This window comes from Hypomesus nipponensis, chromosome 9 (genome assembly GCF_054491055.1).
Source record: "Hypomesus nipponensis isolate SF chromosome 9, ASM5449105v1, whole genome shotgun sequence".
Lineage (NCBI taxonomy): Eukaryota > Metazoa > Chordata > Actinopteri > Osmeriformes > Osmeridae > Hypomesus > Hypomesus nipponensis.
The window spans coordinates 23,125,719-23,144,862 of NC_140369.1; the positions used below are offsets into that span (position 1 = coordinate 23,125,719).

At 41.7% G+C, this 19,144-nt stretch overlaps 1 protein-coding gene across 1 annotated transcript; it reads right to left on the minus strand.

Annotated features, from left to right (window-relative positions):
• Positions 1-66: 66 nt before the first annotated feature.
• On the minus strand, positions 67-16,740 carry lamb3 (laminin subunit beta 3). The gene is made up of 22 exons (XM_084706147.1): positions 16,716-16,740; positions 16,291-16,445; positions 11,513-11,627; positions 11,337-11,410; positions 11,020-11,211; positions 10,806-10,869; positions 10,529-10,716; positions 10,297-10,417; positions 9,961-10,149; positions 7,427-7,582; positions 7,066-7,259; positions 6,681-6,777; positions 6,200-6,572; positions 5,947-6,107; positions 5,520-5,731; positions 5,074-5,277; positions 4,611-4,755; positions 4,257-4,464; positions 3,895-4,036; positions 3,116-3,292; positions 2,734-2,896; positions 67-1,061 (listed from the first exon to the last, which is right to left on the minus strand). The coding sequence occupies exons 1-22, from the start codon at positions 16,738-16,740 to the stop codon at positions 922-924; spliced, it is 3,495 nt and encodes a 1,164-aa protein (XP_084562273.1). The 3' UTR covers positions 67-921.
• Positions 16,741-19,144: the final 2,404 nt, after the last annotated feature.

The following is a 19,144-nucleotide window of genomic DNA, read 5'->3' on the forward strand; positions in this document are numbered from 1 at the left end:
CAATCCCCCAACCCTAACCCCCATTATGTGACTGGTGAACAACAAACAAGGCTAAAAGGCTGTGAAAAGTAGTGAATAATATGTTTATTGAGAAAAAGACTTGCGGGTATTTGACAAAGTTTTATGCTTACTGTGAGTACACACAAAAAATATGCAACATTTCTCTGAATAACCAATCTTTAACCAGCAGTTGATTACTTTAAACTTCAAATGTTACTAGGAATGTCATGCCATAATGTGTTCTAACACTACATTGCTGACAATTAGTATGCTTAAGATTAAGATTCCACTTAGTACTGCTAGTTTATGTACCCTTAGTATAGATAGTCCACATATTTTTATTTTAGGTTCCTATAGGTTTATTTTATGCACCTTTCTGCCAAAGTAAATTCCTTGTCTGTGCAAACTATCATGGCGAATAAATCCCTATCTGATTCTGATTCTAAATACATTTAAATGGATATAACTTCAGGTTTTCCAGAAGGTTCCATGACCTCGTCACAGGTTTTGTTGGTAACATCCAAAACATTATAAACTATTTTACATATTTTTTATAAAAAAATGTAAAAGGTATAATTGAGCATATTTTACAATCATCTCTAGGATCAGGAACATAAGATTGTAACACTGCTGAACAGTAATTCTGTACATGTAAGTGGACTTCACATTAAAAGCATTAGGTTGCAATTCATATAATTAAATATGTAAATAATTTAAACACAATTGGCCCCATATTGGCTGCAAGTATTACATTACTACCTTGTTACGGTAAAAAACAAAAATAAAAAAGATTTCTATTGAATACTGAGAATTTGTTATGGCTGACAGTGTAATACAATTTCCACTGGTGATAACTATGTGAAGTGCAGTGTCAACCAGTGAAAGTATGTTGTAGGTGTTTGAGATGTGTCTTTTGACCCCTCATGCCTGGCAAGATGACAGGTAGGTAACCTTCTCACGGAGGTAGGCCAAGATTTCCCGCAGCTTGGCATCCAGGCCACTCAGCTTCTCCGACTTCTGGAGGACCAGCTTCTGCAGATCACGCAAGGAGTCGGCTTTGCCTGAAAAGAGGGGTTTAACGTCATTAGTTGGTTGTGAATTCTAAAGCAAACTTTAAAATGACAAAATTTGACAAGTGTTTAGTATTTTGTTTTGTTATTTGTAACTAAGGTTCTTATCCAACAGATCAGATGGGCTCAATATACTTTTCATGTCCTGGACTGTACTGTCTAAATGTTCTTATGTTTGTGATTCATACAGTGTTTCCTCTAGGATTGTTTTTTAGCTGTGGGGGTAAGTCTGTCCGAACCCCCCCCACCCTCCCCCCGGGAGAAACAAAGTGCTAACCCTAACACTAGCCCATATTTCAGAGCATGTTAATGTAATAGTATAATACAGGGGTGGGCAATTAATTTTTACAAAGGGCCACATGAGAAACCTGAAATTCGTTAGAGGGCCGCATCAACAATATCTTGAACTTTATTTAGCTTACTATTCATTTTCTCCCATTGACAAAAGCAGTTTAGTACATATTTTGATTAGCTGCTACTGTTTATCAGAAGAATACAGTTATTCTGTAAATATTTATATAAATATTTTACATTTTGGTGTAGGACAAATAAGAAAAGACTATAGAAGTAATAATCAGTAAAAACTAAAACAGTCATTACATCAGTGTTTCATTTTATTTGTACTAGTTCATCTTCACAAACACTGAAAAGTTGTTTTGCAGTATGTTAAAGATATGCAATTGATAAACTTTATACAAAAAGCAATAGTTTTTTAAAGTTCATTTTGTTCTGTGAGAAAAATCCAGTGGGCTTTAACAAGTGCATCGAAATCTGACAGGTGATGATTGGGGTCTGCAGTTTAACTAGCAAACCATCAGCAGCCCCCGCCCACTGAATCAGTCAAGTTGTTATTATGTCTGCGTTAGTTTTTTTGGGTGACGATTCCAATTGTAATCCTTCAACACAGCAACCTGTTTTCCACAAATTAAGAACACAGCTTTGACTTTGACCTCAGTAAACAGATACTTAGAAGTTCATGTCTTGTTAAAAGCTCTACATTCTGTATCAACCTTTCGTTTTTCATTTTCGAGGGCTAACCAACAGCTTACTCTCCTGTCGGTGAGGTTGCGCAAGCGCACATATGTAAATCACCTGATCACTGTAGTCTTTCAGGACTACATATTTACTACCGTTCAACACATTTATTTATCTTGAATTTTTGAATTTACCGGATTGGGAGAGCCCATGGGCTGGTTGTGGCCCGCGGGCCGTACGATGCCCAGGTCCGGTCTAATAGCTAATGTAATATTGCACATATTTTCGTCCTATTTGCCCTAAAGAAATAAAGTTAGGCCACTTAAAGACACCTTTCACAGTCATAAAGTATGTTCTAAACGGCATAAATGCTGCCAATTAATAATTGACGTAAGAACTTGGTCAGTGCTAGGTGCTCAGTAGCCTAGCCTATCGATGCAGACATCCCAACCTGCAGAGACTCACCCCCCACCCCCACCCCCCGGGACGCAATCAGGACACGCACTTGTTTCGACCATAAATGGCCTTTGCACAGTCTCGCGCTATGCTCTAAATACAAAATCCCCGAATTCCGGGAGATTTTATAGCATTTGCGGGTGTCCGGGAGCCGCTATTGAAATGCGGGAGACTTCCGGAACTTCCGAGAGACTTGGGATGTCTGCTATGTCTTCCTGGAGTTCATCCTTACCTGCAAGAGCCTTCATCATGTCTCCTGTGTCCTGGGCCAAGGACCCAGCCTCTTTCTGCAACATCTGGAGACGATTGCCTGCTGACCCCACCGCATCACCATCCCCGTTTGCCTTTGCTGCAGCCTGCAACTTATTGAGTTGCTTCTCCAGGGTCACCAGATCCTACACACACACACAGGTAGATGTGAGCAGATTATTCCCTAAAAAAACAATCTCTATCAGCAAAATATTTATAAATTCATTGATCACACAGACAAACATGCTGTACACAGACACATTCCTGTAGGTCTTCTTGTTGCTTTGGCTATATAGCCAACTTTAATTTCAGAGTTGTACATGTATATACATGTACAACTCTGAAATTAAAGTGCACACAATTACCTCAGCTGCAGCATCTGCTTCCCTCTTGGCTTTCCCAGCCTCTCCTGTTGCATTCTGGGCCAATTGGCCTCCAGAGTTCAGCAGTGCCTTGAGCCCCTCTAGTTGAGGCTTCATGCCATTGTTCAGGGCAGTCACCTCTCCCAGGGCCTTAACCGCTGGGTCCATTTGAGCCTGAGCCTGGGGAGGAACGGGATTGAAAGAATGAAAGGAGGGAGATGTTATAGAGAGTAAAGAGGAAAAAGTATGTAAAAGAAGAACTCATTTTTGAATCCATTATGTTGGATATTTGAACATGACATACAAAACTTGTTAGGGTTTTGTATAATAAATATTTTACACAAAATAGTTACAAATTCTATGCAAATCTATTTTCTAACTTTTACTGCCGTCTTTTTCCACAAAGGTTTCCCAACATTCGTTCTGTTCTGCCTATTTGCAAATGCCATTGACAAAGAACTTGGGTCGTTCAACTCAAATTCAACAGGCTGGGGTTCTTTGACACTCTACTTTATTGGAATGAATGTCAATTTAAAGTTACCAAGGAAAGGTGAAAACATCTGAAACAAATGTGTATTATTATTTATTATTATTATGTATTATTATTTAAATGATGTAACAGCGCATAGATATTGACAATTATGTAATGTTTGTGTTAGGGCTGCCAATGAACCTAGTGTCTGCAAAAACGACCTGTACACTATTGCCCACAACCACACATCCACCCAGCAGCCATACCTGCCTCTCCTTCATCTACCTCTTTCTCTCCCTCTCTTTCTTACCTCATCAAGGTTCAGCTGTAGGTTTTCTAAAAGGTCCGTGCTGCCTTGAAGTTTGTCCTCCAGGCCAGAGAGAGAGCCTTCCACTGAACGGAAGCCGTCCAACAACCTGTCAGCCTCATCCTTCACCCCCAATGCTGCATCCCTGATTTTTAGCAACGTAAGACACCATGCAACTGTGTTACTTGGTGAAAAGGGAGAAGTCATCCAACTGAAGTTTACTTTTAGCCGAGTCAGTATCCCTTCAAGTTAGTATTTTAAAGTTTTTTTTCATCCTCAAAAGAAAATAAACAAAATCATGAGTTGTCATTTCTCTCATTTTTTTTTTAACCAGAGTTTCATATACAGTAGTTATAGCAGCCCACCTGGAATCCTTGGCCTCCTTTAGCAACCGTCTAGCTGTGTCTAGCTGTGGCAAGGTCTGGTCCAGTAAGGAAGTGCTGTCTGGTAGCCCTGCAGCCATGTCTTTCAACTTCTGAAGCTTCTTCTTCAGATCGGCAAGGCTGAGGGGCAGCTTGGCGTTCAAGATCCATTCACTCACCTCCTGAATGTGGGTCAGGTTGGAGGTTGGGTCTGTGGAACAGAAGGGGAAGCGAGGAGTAGAAATGTAAAAGGAAGTAAAATAATTTCTGTGTTTTGTTAATCAACTATAATGATCCATTTGTGTCCTTCTATCCATCTATCTTCTAAGGATATTCAATGATGCTTTGATGAGTCACCTGATAGGAAGTACTTCAGCTCTTTCACAAAGTCACGTGTTTCCCTGAGATCTCCTTCCAGGTCGTCCCGAGCCTTCCTCATCTGATTCGCCAGTTCGTCTGTTGACTTCCTCACCTTATTGGCCATATCTTGTGTTTCTTGGATCTATGAAACAAGAAATGTGAGGAGCCAAATATTATCACATGGTCAACAGGAGAAAACCTAAAATCATGATATTCATGATAATTTTCCTCTTGAAATATATATAGTTTTAATTGTCACTCACTCGAGAATTATGTAAAACATTTTTACCTTTCTTTTAATAGTCTGAATTGTTCAAAAAAAAAAAACTTGAACATTTTCCAATAAAGTATCTCAATATTACTTCACAAACTCTAGTCTATATACAGGCTGACAGGTATAGTTATTCTCCTGGCTAATGTATGTCTGCTGCATGTTAGCCTGAGTCTGACATGAACTCACCTTTGCCTCTGTCTGTGTGATCTTCATGCTGAGTTGCTGCAACCTCTTCTTTACCTCCTCTGCATCACTCCCAGCTCTGGTACCTAGTGGCAGAGCTCCCACACAAGTCTCCCCACGGCCACATGGGGGCGCTCCTTCATCAGGGCACAGCTGCCCCAGGCACTGGAGAGGGGTGCAGGGAGCCGAGCGGTCACCGCCACAGACCTAACAACGGAGGATGGTGAATCTGAATTCAAATCAACTCAAACAAACCATGGTTAAATAAACTGACCATGTGGACAACATAGGCTTCCCCGGGGAATAAAAAATGATTCAAACAGAAGGTTTTAAAAAGTACTTTACTTAAAGGGATGGGGGTGGGGTGGGGAGGATAAAAAATGCTATACATTTTGATTAGGTAATTGACTTCACTTCAAGTGATGACTTAACTTTCTGGTCAACGTTACCTGTTTAGCTGCAGGAGTGAGGTTAGGCTTTGTGGCCAAATTGTCTTTCAGTTTTTCCAGGTCTCTAATATTTGCCAGCTGAAACTGGTTTTGAAGGTCAAGAGCATCCCCTCTGACCCCAATTGACTGCTCGACTGTCTTACTGCTGGCTCCAATACTTTTCCCCGCATCCATGGATTCATCATAGGCCTTTTTTATGGCAGCAATGGCACCTGGTAGACAAGACAAGGGTAGATTCTGAGGTTTACATTGATTGTGACAGTCAGTTCTATGGTTAAGTCCTTCAGACCAACGTTTTACTTTCTGTTTCAGTTTTAACCATTATCGATGTTACAACTGCAGGTTTCCAAAGAAGTATCTCTCTCTTCCTCTTTCTTCCCCTCTTCCTTTATGTCTTTCTCTCCCTTTCTATTTCTCTCCTTCTCACCTGCGTGGTTGGAGCTAACTGTGTTTCTGACTGCGTCTTTCTTGATGTTGTACTCCAGGCCGAGACTGTTCAGGAGTGCCTGGAGATCATCGAGCTGCGAGCCCAGATTGGACACTCGATCCTGGGGTAACAGGTTCCCATCCACTTGTATCATCTTGTCTCTGAAGGATTGCCACCAATAAATAAAACAATGAGTCAAGTTAATAGGTAAGGTGACTGTAACAACATTAACATCAACCTGGTGTCCACCCACCTGAGTTTGCTCAGCTGGGAAAGAGCTTGGTTGACCTGGCTGACAGAAGTAGGCGGGAGAGGCAGGGAATCACGTATCTGCATAAGCCGGGTCTCCAGGGTTTGAATACGTGGGCCCACATTGTAAGGGCCTGTAACTTCGGTGAGAGGGGGTAAGTTGTGGGAGAACTTCATCAGCCCCAGGGTGAGGTTCTGGAGCTGGGCGTCCATGGAGAAGAAGCAAGATGGACAGACATCACAAGCGGGGAAACTACTGCAGTGACCACGGCTGCAGGCATCGCAGCGGACACCTGTGATGCCCAGGCGACAGTGACAGACCCCTGTACGCTTGTCACACCCTCCATGTACTGTTGCACCAACAGCACATTCACATGCTGTGGAGAGCGGGAATGAAGGAAAGGTGGAGTGTTAGAGATTAATATTAGAATAAAGACCAGTAAAAATTAGTTTTTTTATGACAAGACGGGACAGGAGACAATTACGTTTGCAGCCTATGAGAGGGTCTCCGTAAGAGTTGTCGGGGCATTCTGTACAGGTTCTTCCTCCAAACCCTGATCTGCAGTCACACTGACCAGTTACCTAGAGAAAACAGAGAAAATAATCAAATGATGGCCAACATGCACCACAGAGTTATTTCATCTGCTACTGTACAATGGGAAAAATGTTTTTTTGCTGTATAGCCTTCTTCTACATTCAACTGACATCTAATTGAGTCCATATTTATTTCAAGCTGCATTGTTTAAATGCTTACAAACTTCTGATATCTCATATTGTCATATTGTTTCACAAATTGTGATAAACGTCCGAAGAAAATATGTTAAACTGTGAAACGTTTGTGTGATAGGTTGGGTTACACTGAGTGCTTACTGCGTTACATGTGTTGCCGTGAGAGTTTGTGGGGCTACAGCGACAGGGTTCACAGCCGCCAGATGAGGAGGCGCTCCAGTAACCCTGGGAACACAGGGTGCAGGTCAAGCCTTGGTAGTTGGGTCGGCAAGGACACTGCCCAGTCAGGGGGTCACACACAGTGGACCGAGAGCCATCCATAGAGCAAGAGCATTCTGAGACAGAAAGAGGGAGACAGAGGGTTAGGCTGAGGCACGCAGAAGAGTTCACAAAAATACTCAAAATGAGCATCACACACATTACATACATCTCTCTAAACAACGATAATAAATAATGATGTGGTGAGGCTTTGTTGAAATGCAAAAGTTTGAAAGTCACCCACTAGTGCAGCCCAGCGGGTTTGATGCTGTCAGGCCATAGTAGCCCATCTTACAGCGGTCACAGTGTGGTCCCTCCACGTTGGCCTTGCAACGACAAGACCCTCTGGTTTCATCACACTGACCGCCATTCTCTGCCCCCTCTGTACTGCAATGACACCCTGTTTCATAAAAGAAGAAAATGTACAGTTTCATAGTTTGATTAATACAAAAATTTCACCTTGAGTATCTTAGATTTAAATAGTGTTGAGATTTAGTAAACTGAATGGTGAGATTTCATTACAAAAATCATTTTTGATTCTTTTGGTTGGAAGTTGAAAGGATATAAACATTTTTGCTCTTGGAAGCCAATAGATACAGTTATTTGAATGGATGATGTCAAGTTGTTCTTGGGTCTTTGATAATGTACCAAAAATAAGTATTGCACTAATTTTTTATGTGATGTTTGTGGTGATTAAGATTGCGAAAGCTCGCCCCTCGCACCAAATCTCATGCCAAGGTTTTTGAAAAAGTTGGCAGCCCTGTAACATAATATTTAATCTAGCAAACAGCTCATCCAAACAACTGCGACATTGCAGGTTCTTGGGCCTTGATCAATACACCTGCCGATTTCAAACAATGCCCGGTTCTGGATATAATAGAGCCACAGATACACTAACACACACATTGTAATCTGGGCCTGGCAAAAGAAAGTGATGTGAAAACAGACAGATAATTTCCTACCTTCTGAAATACTTTTTGGATGACGGGTAAAAGAAAGGTTTATAAGACACCAGAAATCAGAGGAGATGCAGTTTAGACGATGGACTAACGTAAACTTGAGCTGGAGGAGGTGATGCATGGAAAGGCGGTGCCTAATTCTTGTCAGCAGGATCAAGTGTTGCAACTGGAGAACCTTCAACTAAGGTTCGGAAGAGTCGGAGAATGTAATGCTGGGTCCCACCCTGTCCCCCACCCAGTGATGGCTGGTGGTGATATTGGGTGTGTGGGCTATAAACGTGTAGGCTATGATACATTAATCAATAGTTCACACTGCAGCAAATGCATGATAACATCCGAGATATCAAGTTACAACAACAATAACTTAACAGAAAAGTGAATTATTAGCTCTACACTTGCCGCTAGCCAGTACTTTCTTTCAAACCAACTTACACAAAACGTAGAGCTACGATTTTGTCGTTTGTCCTTTAGTGTGTAATTTGAACGTTTGGATGGTGTGTCCCAAGTCACTTTACTTCAAACTGTTCTTACAAAGAAAACAAAGAAAACGAATGAGAAAGTAAGTAATCCACCTTCTTCAAATGTTGCTAACGCCAGCCACGTCAACAATCACATTCCCCATTCAATCACACTCAGTAGCCACAAGCACCTGACTGCAAGGCCGTAATCATAATACATATTGGGGGCCACATCCCCCCCAATATTCAAATCTGGTCAAAATGTCCCCCCCAATATATTGATATAAAAATATAAATGTGCTACGCTACAACAGGCAACCAAGCACGCTGTCCGAAATTGTCATAAAAAAAAAGTATTTGTCCCCCCCAATGTTGCCTCCATGGCTACGGCCTTGCCTGACTGTACTCTATCCGTTGTCCTTGGTCAAAAAGTCAACAGCCTGTGTGGGCTGAATGAATTTAGGCCAAATGGGCAACAAATCAAGAGGGCGTGCCAGACACCTGTCACTCACAAGTACCCACTCTTGTACAGTGGCACCCCCGGCAACAAAAAAGTAACACCCCTGGCTGTCAGTGGCCTGTGGGCTAGTGGGGTAATTCAGCCGAACCAGCAGCAAATCAAAGTTGCCTCAAAATCTGTCACACACTATGAAGATTAGATTTAAAACCTTCTTTGTAACAAGTTTGCCTTGTAATTGATTCAATTCATTTGCAATGTTATTAAATATCTATTTCGTTTAACTTACTTTGACCATTCTTGCATTGATTTAACCCAATTACTGTAATTCTAGCATATTTGGTTAATATTAATACACTGTTCAGTTTCCCCTTATTTCTTTAAACCGTAGGGGAATAGTTTCGGTTGTCGGACAATATTAGAACCCCCCTGACAATAAACCTCAGCAGCCTAATAGCTCTTTAGTGATCAAGAACCTGTATTGCCCCAGCAATAAACTGACACCCCCAAGAATCTCTGTGTTTTAACTACCCTGTCTAACTCCCCCTGTTTAAGCAGCAGTGCAAGGGCAGCATCACTAAGGTGCAGCCTCAAAAAACGCAGAAGGTCTGTGAATGATATTGTAACAGCTTGGTCTTGAAGATCAAATAACTAATACGCAAACTGGGGAATGTGATCCTCTGGTAGATCTTCTGAAGAGAAAGATTGGGTGGTCTGGAGAACAGTTCAAGGAAATTGCGTGAACAAAAATGGTCCACTATTAACTAAAATCAGTGTGACACAGCGTGAACATTTTGTAGGTTTACATTGAGAAGATTAGTCAGTTTCTTCAAAATAATCAAATTCATCAATTTTCAAACTAAAAAGAAAGCTGAAATCTGTGTGCACAGTACAGGTTGCTTACGTATACAGGCATCCGGGCGGTCCATGCTGCTCCTGGGGTTGGGTTGGTATCCTGGAGCACAGCGGTCACACTTTGGTCCAGTGGTTTGGTGCATACAGCCCTCACACACACCACCACTCCTCCGTCCACTCAGCTCGTACACAGCACGGTCAAAATGACAGCGTTGGGCATGGTTGTTACACTCGCATCCTGAAGGGGGCGGTAATGAAGGGTAAAGTATAAGGCAGAAGAATCAAAAGTTTAAGAGTTTATGCTCACACGACAGGTTAATTATAAAAATATATCCAGAACAGTCTCAGGTCTTGGTAGTGAGAGATTGTGGTAGGTGTTGCGTACGTTTGCAGGCGTGGGTGTTTCCTTCTTCCGCTGGTCTCCAAGGCAAGTCGTTGTAGAGGTCTGCACAGCGCTCACAGTTCAACCCTGCTGTGTTGTGGTGACACTCACACTGAGCACCGACCTGGAAACATGCATTCACAAGTTTACATGTGACACAAGAATGCATACAAAGAGAGAGACATACGCACGTTGTGAATTCCTACCACACACGCAGACAAACACACACACACACCTGCATACTGGGTGGCTGGTTGGAAGAGATATCTGGTAGGCAGCGGTTTGCATGGCCATGGCACATGCAGCTGCCAATAACCTTCATCTCACTGAGGGCGTAGAACTGACTCGCAGCTCGGCCTTGGAGACGGGGCACAGGCCCTAGTTCTGTCAACCTGACCCTTAGTCCTGTCAATCCAGACACCTCTGTGGATGGAGACTACTGTCAGTTTCTAGGCAAGGCATTTGATTAGACAACAAGAATGTCAATAAAGAGTGAGTGGTTTCTTATTAACCTTCGATCTTCTGCCAGTTGGGAACTCTAACAGCAGAAAACTGACGCAAAGGACTGAACTGGATCTGGAGGAAAAGTTTTCACTCAATAAAATGCACAGAAGAAAACTACGAACACATGTTTTTAAAGTTGTTAAAGCTAATCTTTTAGATAACAGAATCACAACATATTTTAGGAGTTGTAGTTCCAATCTCTAAAGGTAGTGACCACCTCACCATCTGGTCCTGGTAGGGGTTTGGTGACACTGGAGACATAGAATAGCAATAGGTCTGGTCCAATGTGCGAGGTGCTGTAGTGGTGACATCAGGAAATGCTGAACGGCAGTTGCTGGCCATGTAGAGGGCCGGTTGCCATGTTTGTCCGTTATCTAAAGTCCGTTCCACAACAAGGGCGCTGGGACGAGGACCCTTTCAACACAAGCCAAACAAGGTCAAGACTTTGTAAGTCCATTTAATATTGCTGTTGACAAGGTTTTTTCCCAAAACTTCAGAAAAATGGCAACATTGTATCAATAAATTCTGTGAACTCTTACCTTGAAGCTAAGAACCAAAGTCTCCAGCTGAAAAAGGTTCTGAAGGTCCAAATGAAGCGTTACTGGGTTTGCATCTACAGAAAGATTGAGTAGTTAATTAGTTAGTATCATTTAACTATTCATTAATCATTCACTCCTACCCTCTCGAATTAATACCTCATCCTCTTTTCCCTTACCTTTCTTAGATTGCCACCAGCGTTTGGGTCCTGCAGTGGACAGAACGTTCTGCACAGTATGGGCCAGACTACTCAAAGAGTTGCGAGAGTCACATGGACAGCATTTCATTTTCCACTTAGAAAAAAAAAGAGAGAATAAGCAATGTCATTAGAGTCATTAGCCTATTCATTCTGTTATATTCAAGGGCAGATAATAACACGGGAAGAGTCGATAATATGGCAACCTTATACTGTACTGGAGACACAAATAAAGCAGAGATATTGAGTGACAGATACAAAAATATCAAAAGTGAATGGGTTTGTGTTTCTTTGAGAGGGATCACAGAGAGAAAAATATAACGCACAATGCGGATGACCTTAGTCAAGTGAAATATCAGACTTTGAAGAACTTACAAGTCTTCCTTTTAAGTCTTTGAAGAACACAAAATCACGTGTGTGTGTGTGTGTGTTGTATGTGTGTGTGTTAGAGTCCTGTGTGCTTGACCTGTGTGTGGACATGTGATTCATTAAGCACATAGTGAGGGGATTCCCAGTGTTACACAGTCATGCAATCGTGGAATATGGATTTAGCCAACCTCCATCACCTTGGTGACATGAAACCTGATCAGCAGAGAGTCATTGGGATGTTTAGGTCTGGGTTATCCATTGTGTGTTTCTATGTGTTTGATTATCTGAAAGTGATCCCATATCTTTAGCCAAAATCCACATGTGCATACATGGAATTGTACATTGGTCACTTGTATTGTGTTGGAAGAGGGATTGAGGCAGTGCCACACACACAAACACATAGAGGAGTGTCATCGCTCCAATATTTACTCCTTACTTCTTCTTTCCTGTTTCCAACTCCTCTCTTCCGTCTTGCCACCTCTGTTCTATTCAATCTGCATTTTCTTGCCTCCATCTTTTCTCGATTTTCCCTTTTGCTTCAATCCCTTTTCTTTGCTCCTTACTCCCCCCTTCCCTTTTCCCGTCCTTTCTCTGCCCCTCCATTTGCTTGTGTCCAAGGGGAGCAGCAGGTTTATGATGGTCTGAGTCCTGCTGACCGCTCTGCTCAGAGGACACTGTGCTGCTGCCTTCTCCCCAGTGGGTAAAAGGTCTTGCTGCATTGGTTGTTTCAATGAGGGCCAAGGTTACTGTCCATCTGGAAACTCTCTTTATCTCTCTCTCTTTCGCTCTCTCCCTGTATCATGTCATTTTCTACCCTCTCCCTTCCTTTATCGTGTCTTTCTTTCTTTTATTTCAACACTATCTAACTCCACTCATTTCTCCATTTATCTTTGACCCCAACTCAAGTCTACAAGAAACCACACAGACATCCACACACATACAAAACCATATCATCTTCCATGTCTTCTATACTTTTACAAAGGCATTGACATCAATGACTTGATCGCATTTTCCTCATGTTTGCTGGCATTTGTGAAAATGGAATTATGTGATCTTCAGTGTTGTGTAAGTCTATGCTCTAATCAAATTGTACGTTGGGGTTTATGAAGTAATGTGACCAAGCCTGCATGATTGAAAGGAGAAACGTCCTTTGTTAAATTATATACATAACAGTGTAAAACATTTGATTAATCTTTCCAAGATGATTGGGCCACTAGATGAAACCTAAACAAAGCAGAAAAAACCTTCTTTGGGCGAGAAGGCCAAGAACTGACTGTAAAAGGGTTTCTGTAAGAATAAAATCATGTGCTGCACTATCTTTTCTGAAACAAAGAAGGTACAGTGTCACTTGCACTGACCTCGGAGTCTCTTTGGTACTTTCAATTGTCAAAAAGCTAACACTCCAGTCATTTGATATTATTAATGTTGCCTCAGCATAGGAGTTTTGAAGTCACTTGATCAAGTTATGGGAGAGTTAGAAGGAAGTGTTGGGAGAAGTGCCGTAAGAGTTGTGGCAGTACATATGAAATTGCCTCGACCCGTGTTTTTCAACTGGTGGGTCCCGACCCAAAAGTGGGTCGCAAGCTGGTGAGGAGAGGATCACGGACACGTGCTTTTATTTGAAAACGTTACCGAACGTACGATGGTGCGCTTTTATTTTGAAAGGTGCACAGGCTCTTAAGGTGCTGCCCTCATTCAACTGAAATTAATTATAATGGTTTGGAAATGAAAATATTTTTGGGTTGTGACTTAATGACCAAGGACAAATGTGGCTCCTAAGTTTAAACCAGTTGAATACCACTGGCTTAGATGATATAAAAAAATGAAGATGTACCGATTTTTTGTTGGCTAGTAATTTATCTGTCTGTCTATCTTTTTTGAAAGTGCCTGCCGTTTTCCAAACAGTTTCCAAGGACAACATCCCAGATGGTTATATGTAACAAACACATTACATGTGTAACAAATGCATTATCATCTGGATGGTTACCGGCTAGAAACAGTTGGCTTGAGGGCGATTTCAGGCAGACATCATCGAACAAACTAAATAAAGTTTAGAAGACAATTTTAAGAACCATAGACAAACTAGAAAATAAAATTGTTTTGGACAGCCGACTAAAAGGTAGTTGGATGGGCCCTGATAAACCTTCTCATTGGCTAAAGGCCTCTCTGTCTCGGGATTCGGGAACAGCCCTGCCTATCTACTCTCTGATTGGTCCTTCATGAGACCAGAGGAGGCCTCTTGGGGAAGCCATTTTGGCAGCAGGCTAACCCTAAAAACTTTCCTACTGCCATGGGCAGGTCAAGGTTAGAGGAGAATGTTGCACAAGTTAGGTTTGACTGTATGGTTATTTCAACCTTATTGGTTTATTTTGTCAAACCAAAAATGTCCTACTGTCCAATCTGAGCCCTCTCCCTTGATCCCCCCCACCCTTCTCATGTTCCCCATTCCAGTTATTCTACCTGTATCCCTCTGCCATCTCTCAAGGCTCACACATTTACATTTTAGTGTGTGGACTAGTTGTGGATGTTCTCAAATGTACAGGTTGAACATGATCTACTGCTGTACACATGCTTACATTATAGAAACCAAAAAAAAACAAACAAAAAATGCTCAACTTCCACCACTTCAAGCTGAAGCTTGGCACATTTAAACTAAAGAACTTTGTCTTATACAGTATTTATTCAGTGAGAGGTTTGAAAATAATGGAACTGACTAAAGTGTCTTTTCCAAACTAGGAGCCAAGGCCAAACTAAATATACGGTTTAGTGAAGGAAATGCATTCAGACACACACACGCATGCACACACACACACACACACACACACACACACATGCACACACACACACGCACACACACACACAAACATACAGCCTTGCTTGTCCTAGATCAATCCACAAGGCAGTAGTTCTGTGACTGATGACTGCCAGGGTATGACCACAAAAAGATGGGGAGACACACGCACACACACTGTCTCACTTGAGCTGAGTAAAGTCTGTGTCAGACTATACAACTCCACCCTACGGACATGATTCACGCTCAAATAAGCACAATCACACACACTTGCGCAAACACAGACACGCACACACACGCCAATAGTCTAGACCAGGGGTCCCAACCCTGTTCCTGGTAAGTCTGTAGTGTACCTGTAGATTTTTTCTTCGACACTAATGCACACCTGATTGTCATAATTAAGTGGGTGGTTAGGTAACTAGTGTTGAATCAGTTCAAAAATGTGTGGTTCGAGCAAAAACAGGCAGGTAGCCCCCTAGGTACAGGGTTGGAGACCTCTGGTCTAGACACTCCCAGGGTAAATTGACCACATTAAACATAATTTCTGATGTGTACTGCCACCCTCAGCTAAATCACTAAATGTGTGTGGGCTTATCAAAACACTAAAGTGCTGAGATTCATGATCTCAGCACTTTAGTTTAACCAATACCATTAACAGGAAAAAAAACGTGAACCACGGCTATCAATCCCACACACTGTAGCTCTATCTTAGGTCTTATGATCTAAATGATTAATTCTCATAAACATGTATACAATGTCTGATCATAGAGAGATAGGGCGAAGAACAAGTTAAATGGACATTTTGGCCTCCATTTAGAATTAGATATCTACTACTTTGGAACGAGTGAGACAAGATCGGACTGGTATATGATGACATGGCAAACAGGAAGTATTCGATGGTCTACGGGAATGTTCAGATTCATTGTGTGCTGGAGCATGCCTGTATGTGAGGGAATGTGGGTGTGTCTTTCTAGTCTCAGACATGCTCATGCAGTTTTTGTCTCTTCAAACAGTGTAACAGTTCATTGCCCCTCCCAGACTGACAGAGATGTGGCTCAGGTAAAAAGTTAAATAAATTGAGTGACACTGACAGGAATGAAACATAAACATTTGTCCATAAACTATAGAAAGTGTAAGCATTATGTAGTATTATGGATAATTTTGTTTATGTATCTAAAGACCATAATCGTGTGACATTTCTTAATCAAAGATCAGTTTGATTTGGTTGGATTATGCAAATGTTCTGGTTTTGTATAATCACTGTGGACAGTATATTTTTCTTCTGAACACAGCAAATCTGATCTGGATGCTCTTCTTCAGCATTTTTTTGTCAGACAGCGGTCAAAGTCTACAGTTGCAACATGTGTCCAGCCCTGGGTGTCTTTGGCACTTAACCTAGACGATTTCACACACCAGACAGGCAGCCAGGAAACCAGTAAACCAGACAAACAGCCAGTGAGACAGCCAACCAATAAACCAAGCCAGTCAGCAGCCAACCTATGCCTAATGGATCCACTGTCGGCCAAGCTGGACAAGAATGTGTGTCTGTGTGAACGTACCAGTAAACACATGCACACGCACAGGAGGAGAAGAAACCTACCAGTTGAAAGGGAGAGCAGAAGACTTCACTGCCCGTCAGACCGCAGGTGGAGGAGGCGTGGAGCAGCTGGCCGCGGCCCAGGAGCAGGTCACCTGTAGGGGGGTAGCAGGCCCCCCTGGAGCAGTCTGTCTGGGCATACGCCACTGCAGCCAGGGCTATGGGGGAGGGAGGGGGTCAGTAGAAAATATGGGATGACCACTGTTGGTTTGCTTGCCTGCCTGTCATTCAGAAATAGGTAGCGTCCAACAGATCGTATTTCATCGTACATTCTTTACAAAAGCACTCAAATAATAAAATAAGTATGGACAGTGGAGGGATGAAGAAATAAATGAGTCAAGTAAACACTGAAAAAAGAGTATTGCATACATGATGAGAAATATATTGTAAACAGATCAAATAAGTTTGCATAAATATTTAAAACATACCTGCTAAATGGAGTGCAATCCACATCTTCATTTACTCCCGTCTTTATAAATATTCTTACTAAAGATAAAAAAATGGAATATGTGAACATCAAATATAAAAACACAAAAATCTGAATATTTCAGAAAGGCAAGATTCTCCAAAGCAAGAAAAGCTATGAAAGCTTTAAGAAAAGTGACAAAACAAGAGAAGACAACATTTTAAATACAATGTATAACCACGTCAAATGTATGTATTTATCTGTCTCAAAGCTCACCAGTTGTAGTTCTGTGTCCTGTTCAGTAAGTCTTTCAACAGGTGTGTGTCTGTCTTTTAAACACCTTTTCGCTATGATGCAGTGTGTGTCAAAAAGGTAGCTCTAGCAACCTCCACTTCACTGCCACACCCTACATGACACACATACACACACACCAACATCACAAGCCATGGCAAGGGCTTAACTCTATATCCCTCTGGATATGAAGTAAACCTCAATATAATCACAACCAAATAAACAGTGAGCGATATACAATCAAAACCCCACGCAGCAGCCTCTGATGAAACAGAACTGTGTCTGAGATAATCTGTCCCAAAATATGACACACTTTTCACATCATGTTGTTATGCCAGGCTTCTGACTATCCCTTAAAATCTAAAGAAATTCACAACTTTATATATATATAAATTCACACATACACATAAACCCAGAAGGTGTACCCTCAAGGCATGTTCCAGGTTGGCAACACATGTGCCCTGAGGGGGTACTCTTGTGTTGGCGTATGGGTGGTACATGGATCGTCACCTGTGTGTAATCAAACGTAGCCTCAGGCCTCGTTTTGTTTTTCTTCATTGTGCATTTGACTAAAGGACAAGGGTGTGTTCTCTGACTCATCTGCTGCAGCACACACGCACACACACCATCAGACGGGTGTGGTCTCGTCTGATAGGCTTCCACTGCCAATCAATAACGTAACTATGGCAGTTGGTCAACCACTGTTGGTCTAGGCTGTACTGTACTTTTCCGAGGGTTTTATTCTAAGGTAGCTATTTTGTGCCTCTAAGATGACACCATATTAGTTCACAGCAGAATGACCGTCTCTTCTTTCCTGCTAAGTTATTCTTTTAACTATGCACAGAATATATTTGGATCCCAACAGCCAATAAAACCAACTAAATATTTTGGGATACCTTTACATAAACAGATTATCTGCTAACACTCATTCAAGCGAGTGAACTACTGACGTGTGTGAATGTGTGGTGGGGAAAGGAGCAACACAATGTGTCCATAAAGCTCAGAAAGGCAGCTTTGAGGAGTGTGTTGGGGACATTAAGAAGAGTGGGGGTAAAGCTCAGAGGGTGTTACCAATGGACCGTGGAGAAGAGGGGTACAAATGGTCCTTGGTGACTGGGCTGCATGCAGTACAGCCTCGAGGGGGCCCACAGATTACTGATAATATTTATATTTAAGGAATTGTTGATGTATATAAATAACACTCACTTGTATATATCCATACTTGTATGGATGTTACACAACTTTCTTCAGCTCAACCAAGAAAAAACTGAGATATTAGTTATCGGTGAAAAAAAACAAAGACTATCTGCACATTTAAAAACACTGGCACTTAACACCCAGTGCCAGGCTTGGAACCAAGTGTCATTTTTTACTCAGATCTTAAAGATCCTGTAAAGCAAATTCCATGATTTGCTTCTCAGTACATTATATACGTGTGAAATGAGTTCCTGAAAGCATGTGCAAAGCGCAAAAATGTGTCTCACTGAAATGTGGAGTTAGACCGTTGAACAGTTTCTCTTCCGTTTTCAGCTCAGGTTTTGTATAGGCGGAGCCAAAACCCAACCGATCTACGTCACAGCGACCGATTACATCAGATCACAGACGGTTGCATTATTTTACTCAGCTGGTACGATGCAAAGACAAAGTAATTAACACATGAGACTGCAGGTATGGCTGTTCCAATATCTGAAATTGATTTAGCTAGTGTTGCTGTTGTTGCTAAATTCAATAAACTTGAGGGGGCGGAGCTTCGGCTCCTTCAGGTTACATGCCCCCCCAGTCTCAAGCAGAGAAGACTGCTGATTTTCTCACAATTTCAAAGCCTAACATACTTGACGGTGTATTTTTTTCATTTGAATTTGGATGTGTAGTAAACAACACATTCTTCTGTGGTGTGATAAACTTAAAACTAATTTTCAATTCTGCTTTACGAGATCTTTAATTTTGAAACTCATACAAAAACATAACTATTTTATATGAATTTTAGAGCCCGACCGATAAAGGATTTTTAAGGCCAATATTGATACAAATATTTGATGGTTTAAAAATCGGATATTCCGATACATCGGCCAATATGTATATATAAAAAAAAAAAAATCCAGAAACGCCTAACAAAACACATTTCCCCAACACTCTGCCCGACTCTGACTGGATCAACTG

Coding starts and splice junctions, on each gene's coding strand:
- lamb3 (XM_084706147.1), bottom strand. CDS start 16,740: ATGTGGATTGCACTCCATTTAGCAG. Junction 6,573..6,680: donor CCCTCTCATAGGCTGCAAAC/GTAATTGTCTCC, acceptor CGCTCTCCACAG/CATGTGAATGTGCTGTTGGT. Junction 5,278..5,519: donor TCACTCCTGCAGCTAAACAG/GTAACGTTGACC, acceptor CTCCGTTGTTAG/GTCTGTGGCGGTGACCGCTC.